Raw genomic sequence first — 8,108 nt, 5'->3', positions numbered from 1 at the left:
TAAAGTAGTTTAACAGTTTTAATCCCAGCAATTTACACATCTTTTCTTAGTTTATATCCTCGATTCTTGTTGATCTTTCCCTTCTTTAATCTTTTCTAATGTAGATTTTATTGTCTGCTGTGTGTTTCCAGGGACCTTTGATATTTTTGATGAATTTATCTGATGCAAAAAAAAATCGATACACTCAATCATTGATTTTTTATTATGAAAATCCGGCATTTTCATGTTATCCGACTTTCTCTTTCGATGGTATTTCAGTGAAGTCTGTCTTTGTTAAATGAATTTTTTTCATTTCGAAAGACGATTTCATTTCCGTTTTAACTTTCCGTCTAGAATATAATACTTTTACATTGATAGAATGTAAATTTGTTCAATCTGTCTACACCATCTATCAGATTGTAAAGGTAAAATTTAGACACTTCGATTTAATTTTCTAGAAGCGAACTGGGAAAACATGTTGTAGAACATTCGATGCTGGTATATAAGTAACCAAAGGAATTTTATCACATATTTTGTTGGAATTAAAAGCATCAGTAATGTCTGACAATATGAAAATTTCGAAAGAACAATGGTGTGATACTGCTCTATCACTTTAAGAGTGGCCACAACGAAACGACAAGGCTCACGATTTCATCTTCAAAGTGTTTATTAAAATGTTCTTGGACGAACAAAGGCTAACCTGCTGTTGCAAGTGTGCAAATGTCAAAGGGCCGAAGTGAAGAAGATAATTTGCGTTTGTTTGGCTTCGTCATGATGAAGCTGCTTCCGATCAACACCACTCTCACAAAAGAACTCTACATGAACAACTGGATCGTTTGAACATCGAGATCAAAAAACTTCGTCCAAAAATTAAAGAAGTCCAATACCATCACGACAATCGCTAGGACATAGAGCAAAGATGATCTTAGAGAAGCTGGCCAGTCTGGCTGGGAGGTTCTTCCTCATCCATCTTATAGTCCAGGCTTAGTGCCAACTGCCTCCTAGTGCCCAGCAGAACCGCTTTTCAAACATACAGTTCGGTAACAATACCCAAAGTGTGAGATTCTCTTCAAAGAAAAGCCCCAGTCACGCTCACGGGATTGAAAGTTTGCAGCGAAGGTGGAGAGACGTGATTAATATTGATAATGATTATCCGCAAGACGAAACTGTAATTCTTGTTGAGTTAATTGTCTGAAAATGTCTAAATTTTACCTTTACAACTTGATAATATATGTTGGGCCCCGTCCCTCACTGCCCAGTCACCCCATTGTGGGCCTGGCCAAACCCATAATGGGCATGCTAAAAAGAGGCTCTCTTAGTGCCCATAGGGTGGAAAGAGTTAAAAATATATTTATACTTAAACTCTCCTTTGGTCACCTACAGTATTGTAAAGTCACTTGGGGCATGTGTCTTTGCAGGATACATAATGCAAATTTTATATTTTTACAGATATATATGCTTGACAACAATTTTATCTTTGATTTCTAGACTTTCTTTACTATCTAACAGTATAAAATACTTGTGGGTTTAAAAAAATGAGATTGTTTTTAATATTTTCTGTAATTTGATCTGTAAATGCAAAAAACTGAACTTAACAAATTTCAACTCACTATAAATCACTTCAACTTTCACTTATTGACATCATATTTGTTAAATTTCACAGGATTGTATTATCTTTCAATTTTCAAGTAGTAAAGCTTAGTTTATTGTCTCCCACAAAAGTAAAGACTTTGCCAGTCCCACACTGTGAAGGACAACAAACTGCTAATCATTTTATTACTTTGTTTTCAAAAACTCCCTTCTCTGTCAGTAGTGGGTCAAATGAATAACAAATTGCTTTATTGCACTCAGGAGAATGTTTTCTTTTAGATTTAACAACTAGTATTGCCAGTAGTAAATTCTATAATTTTATTTTTAATAATTTTAAAAAATATTGATAAAATTACCAAATAAATGCTTGGGCCACAATTACTAAATGGTATTGCTACATAATGAACATAAATTTTAATTGTTGCAAAATTGAAAGTATTCAATTTCTTATCATCCTCTGATCACTAGAAAGCAGGGTGATAACATCAAAGTGAGAAAATCACATCAAAAATAGCTGCAATGACTTACTTGAAATAAATTTTAATTAGTCCAGTTATTGAAAGCAGGAGAAAAAAAATTAGAATGTGTAGCATCGTGATAAAGCTTAAATATTCTACATTGTTATTTTATTGAATCGTAATTGTTATGTGCAATAATCAAGAGTACAGTGCTCTCTCATTCTGCAAGAGAATTTACTGCAGGTGATAGTAAGGTATTGTTTTTCATAAAATTTCTCTGAAAAAGTCATAAAGTTGAAAACCTCTGTAGAAATCACTTCAAAATATATCAGTTCAGAAATATTACAAAGCCACAGTTCAACTATTATTTATTTTTGAGAAATTCAATAAAAACATCATGTGATTATATGATGTTTTTATATGTATATGCTGGATACATATGCCCCAGAATGCAGGTTAAAGCAAATCTGTTAACCTAATATAAAAATAAAAATAGTATTTTGGCATTGTTATTCCTTATATAAGATGTAAATTTAAGACGTCAAAAATTTTCAATATAAATGTTCGTATTTCTTGAATTCTAATGAAATTTATTAGCAAATGCACTCCTAGATAAAAAATAAATAACAATAATTTGTAATTTACAGTTCTTTCTCTAAATCTTAATCCTTAAAAACTGAAATCATGTAAGTTCATTCTCTAAAATTAATAAATATAACATAACAACAACAATAACAACAAAAATCATAATACAGCAAAAAATCTAAAACTATTATTAATTAATTTCTTATAACAAAATGTAACCTAAAAATTTACCTTTGATTTTGATCTATTTCTTTGTCATAACGATATTTGAGTTGTAATAACACATTTTCAGGAGTTAAACATCTAAAATAATAAATATATTTACAAAAATAACATATTAAATTTAACCTTTTAAAAAACTACCTAATCAATTTTAATTATATAAAATATTTTTCATTAACTCTATTTATTAATTTTATCAGATTGTAAAAATAAAATTTAGACATTTTGAAAAAAATATTTTATTGCCAATTGAATCAACAACAATTACAATTAGTGATTGAAATATATTGATTGCAAGATGTGATTTCTATTAATGGTGATTATCTACAAAACTAAATTGTAATTCAATCTTGTAGATAATTACCATCAATATAAATCACATCTCACAATCTTTGCACAAACTTTCTATTCCATGAGCATAGTATGACTGAGGTTTTTCTTTGAAGAAAGTCTCAAGCATGGATATTGTCACTTAACTGACAATATTGGCAATATTGTTCTGCAGGCCACAAAACAGATGTAGTCACTTGGCACCAAGTTTGGGCTATAAGGTAGATGAGGCAGAACCTCCCAGCCTAGATTAACTATCTTCTCTACAGTCATATTTGCTCTATGTGCTGGTGCATAGTTGTGGCAGTATCGGATTTTGTCAAGTTCTGATCTTGGTGTTCAAACAATCTACTTATTCACAAGAGTTCTTTCATGATAATGACGTTGTTTGGATGAAAGTAACCCCTATAATGATGATGCAAAATGCAGATCATTGCCTTCTTCTGCATTATCAACCCTTTGACATTTGCAACAGCTGGTTAAATGCTTTGCAGATGAGACTGAGTCTTCTTTATATTGTGGCCACTTTTAAAGTGAGAGAGATACAGCATGCAAACGTGTTCTTTCAAAACTTCTTTCTGTTTGAAGTTTCATATTTTCAGGCATTGCTGATGTACCTATTTCCAATGAAAATGTAATGAAACTCCACCTGCTTACTCTACACATTGAACATTCTAGAATATTTATTCAAGTTGTTTCTAGAAAAACTTTAAATGTCTAAATTTTACCTTTACAACTTGATAATATTGAAATTTTAAACTGAATACAATATATACTACTTATTTTTCATATCAATATAATATAAAATAAATTAATTTTTAATTTAAGATTTACATACTTTAATATTAAATTTTTAAATTAATATTAAAATGCGCAAATATTAAATAAGATCTGCATTATCTGTATAAAATTATAATTGCCAAAATTACAGATAAATATATACTGAATTATTTACTTTTTTAAAAATATGCACGGAAATGCCTTCTCCATTGCTGATAATTTCCATACAATCCATGTATAATGATTATGTATCCAATCATTATTCACAAGATTAGGATCCACTCCAGGACCGTCTAAAAATGCTCTAAGAATAAAAAATTAAATATATAAGCACTAATATATACTATTTTTGGAATAAATTTACTAGATTAAATTTTTTATAATCTTTACATTTTGCTTCAAAGTAAATAATTGAAACAAATACATAGATTTACAAAATTATAATCCAAAATAAATACAACCTCACCAAAAACTGGAACTGTAATATTCGCAAATCACATTTAAATTCAAAATTTCCAGCAAATAAAAGTCAAAAATACACATCAAATGTTTTTGGCCACTAAATTTATCGGCCTTCCTCAGGAAATATAAACTGGAAAAACCATTCTATAAATAGAACTTAGCTGCCTTTTAAATTTTTAAAAGAATGAAAACGGCTGTGACGTATCGTGTATGACATATATTATGAGTCTAGATAGCGTTTCCACTAAGTGGAAACTGCATCAACACGCATGTCATTCCTGTATCATCAGTGTGGAAACGCTATCTAGACTCATAACATACGTCATACATGATACGTCACAGCCATTTTTGTTCTTTTAAAAATTTAAAAGACAGCTAAGTTCTATTTATAGAACAGTTTTTCCAGTTTATATTTCCTGAGGAAGGCCGATAAATTTAGTGGCCGAAAACGTTCTATGTGTATTTTTGACTTTTATTTGCTGGAAATTTTGAATTTAGGTTTGATTTGTGAAAATTATAATCCTAAATTCATCAACATTTATATTAAATAAAAATAACCTAATTCAGCAATTAGGTTATTTTTTTGTATGTTTCTAATTTCAAATAGTTTACTTTGTTTCACTCCAATTATAATTTAATTTCTTAGTTTAGAAAAAATTTATTCTTATAAACATTTTTTCCCTCTCTTTTTGCCCTATGTATACAATGGGGCAACTGAATAGTGAGGGAAAGGACTCTTATATATCTAGCTAGGACAATCCCCTAAAAATTCCTGGGATTGCTCACCCTAATAAGATCACTGGTCTCCAGATTTATGCAGATATTAATTTTGAATAATTTTGTTTTATGTAACTAACTAAAATAGTTTAAAAACGCACATTATGTTAATTGTATATTCATGACCAAAGTCCAAAAAATATAGTCCAAAGGTAGAAGTACAGTAACATGTTATACCCTTAATTAATCACCCTAACAAAATTATTGTTATTATTATTATAAATTATAATAATAAATGTTTAAAAGGTTGCTTAGCTTTGGCAATAGTTATGGTAAACTGACTTATAGAAGTTTTTATTTTATATCTTCTAAATTCTTTCAGATATGAATATTTTTATCGAGAGTTAAGCTGATGTCATATTTCATACTATGACATTAACAAATCAATTAGTATAAGTGGCAATTTACTTTCTTCTCATTTAACATATATAAAATTCTGACTCCCCTTGAATATGCATACTAATAAAAATTATATTATATTACAATGCCAAAAAATCCAACTGTAGTCCTTTTAGTTTTCGAAAAATTTTATAGAAACACAAAAGAACAAACAACATAAACAAATCACTTAAAATAAATTTAGAACTAAACCAGAAAGAATAAAACAAGAAGTTCTAGAAATTGATAATAAGTAAGATGTTGAAAAAATAAGTAATTGCATACATTCAAAAGACAAACTTTAAAATTAAAATAACTATAAATAAATATTTAATTATTTGAGTCATTAATTAAATCAAACTTTCCAATAGAGAATATTAAAAATTAAAATTTTTAGAATTTATTTTTATGAAATTGACTTACTTGCAAATTTCTTCAATTCCTATTTCATTACTTTTATTTAAAACAATAGTCATACCATCGGCAATTTTAATATCAATACATTGATTGCACGTATCTAAATCAAAATAGTCCTCAGCCTTAAAAGTAAAATCTATTGCATTTAAAGCTGTTGATGAATACAGAGCTTCTGAAACATCATCTTCATAAATCTGAAATTAAAATTTTTATCATTTGTTTTACTATTATATATTTTTATTTCCTCTTAAGTTACCATTAATATGTTTATTTTTCTTAAAAAAATGAGCCATAAGCAAAATAANTTACTTCTACAGACACTTTCAATTTTTACTTAGAAATAGATAAATTCATTTATTATAAAAGAGACAAACAAAAATTTATTTGAAAAACACAAATATTTGTTTTATTTGGGTCTCTAATTAATAAAAAACAACAAAACACCATTTTAAAGTGCATTTTTATTCAACTAATATATTTATAAATAATATGTAGCCCAAAAAGTAGCCAATGCGCCAACTCATATTTTTTATGTCAAACTAATAAAAGGGTAGCCAAATTTGGTGCAAAGTAGCCAAATCTTGCAACGCTGGAAAGAATACTAAATAAAGCTGGGGTTGGGACTCAACGGATTATAGACCCAAAAGTGGGGAAAGGAGAGAAAGGAAAAAAGATAAAGAAGTGAGGAAGGTTGGAAAATTAAGGGTCAATATTTGCATAAAAGAAGGTCTATTTAACCTATCTCATTGCTTTTTATCTTTAGGCCATTCTCTCCTTTCCCCGAATTTGAGTCTATACTCCTTTGAGTCACAACTCCAGCATTATTTAGTATAATTTCCTCATTCACGCATTTCCAAGTATTTGAAAATATTTCCTTTCCACTCAAAAATTTATGGCATTGCGAAACTTCTTTTTTGAGTTTATGCCGTTGAAATAAATAAATAATAAAAAAATTTGTCGGTTTTGTGTACATGTTTACTGGGCCACATTCGAACTTGCCTTGGGCTGCAGGTTGGACACCCCTGCTCTAGCCCTTCAACTTTGTGTTAGAGAGTAAACTATATAATGAAACAATAAAAATAATGTAATGCTAACATAACTTTCTCAATTTGAGTTATTTTTTATCTGAAAGACTAAAATAATAATATAATACAGATAATAAGCCAATGCATATAATTTTATTTCTTAATATGACATTTAATTTAATGTTTGTAATATGCAAAAAGAAAACTTCAAATATAAGTTTTCTTTATATCACAAAATTAACAAATATAAAAATAACAAAACAAGTTTATTTTGACTTTTGATCATTCAATTTTCAGATAATTTGCTCTGTCAAACATGTTCCTCTAAATCATCTTTACATGCTAAATTAAAAATTTCATACATTTTCAGCTGTAACAAAAGTTTTGTGCACTCACAAGACGTTTATTTACAAATTTTAGTTTCAGTATCATATTAATCATTTCTGGCTAGTATCAAAATTATTTGTGAAATTTAATATTTGTTTGTTTAATCTCTATTTAAAGTTATGGTATTAACATTTTAAATAATATTTCTCAGTTTAAAATGTTCATTTTAAGAAAGAGTGTGTAGCATAGTGATTATGTTTTGTCTTAGAAGTGTACCTTCCATATTTGTTGTAAAAAATTAAAGATTTCCTATCTTATTAAGAAATGTAATAATATTTATTTTTAACTTTCTAGTTATTCTTTTATAATATGCAACTTTGTTTGACTTTCAAATACATTTTTAGGAATGTATTACATCTGAAAGTTGGGAGGTGCCTGAATATTACTTTTAGTAGGTAAAATAATATATATATATATATAGTATATAATATATAGGTATAAAATATGAAAACAGACAAAACATTTATATATATATTTATATATGTTTGTGTGTTTTCATATTTTAATTAAATTAAAAAACTTTTAACTTTAAAAAATTTTTAAGTATATTTATGGAATACTTCAATATACAGTAGAACCTCCATTATCCGGACCTCCATTATCCGGATTTTCGATTATCCGGATTGTTCAAAATAAACAAAAATTTTACGAATTTGCTGATTTGCACTTGGCGAATTACGACACTGTTTATGTACGTGATGGAATGCATAACTTTTTT

The 8,108-nt window shown here is 28.1% G+C and overlaps 1 protein-coding gene across 1 annotated transcript in view; it reads right to left on the bottom strand.

Moving 5' to 3' along the window:
• The window catches only part of LOC111619758 (breast cancer type 2 susceptibility protein homolog), a 31,855-nt gene that overhangs the window by 5,792 nt on the left and 17,955 nt on the right, over positions 1-8,108 (bottom strand). The window contains exons 6-9 of the mRNA XM_023361577.1: positions 6,235-6,253; positions 5,985-6,172; positions 4,120-4,248; positions 2,844-2,915 (exon numbers count right to left, since the gene is read on the bottom strand). Coding sequence (XP_023217345.1) covers positions 2,844-2,915; positions 4,120-4,248; positions 5,985-6,172; positions 6,235-6,253 — 408 coding nt within the window. The remainder of the gene's footprint in view (positions 1-2,843; positions 2,916-4,119; positions 4,249-5,984; positions 6,173-6,234; positions 6,254-8,108) is intronic.

This window comes from Centruroides sculpturatus, unplaced genomic scaffold (genome assembly GCF_000671375.1).
Source record: "Centruroides sculpturatus isolate CEXI.00-Female unplaced genomic scaffold, Cexi_2.0 scaffold88, whole genome shotgun sequence".
Taxonomy (NCBI): Eukaryota; Metazoa; Arthropoda; class Arachnida; order Scorpiones; family Buthidae; genus Centruroides; species Centruroides sculpturatus.
The sequence above is the reverse complement of the archived record's forward strand: the minus strand, read 5'-3'. Positions and strand labels throughout refer to the sequence as shown.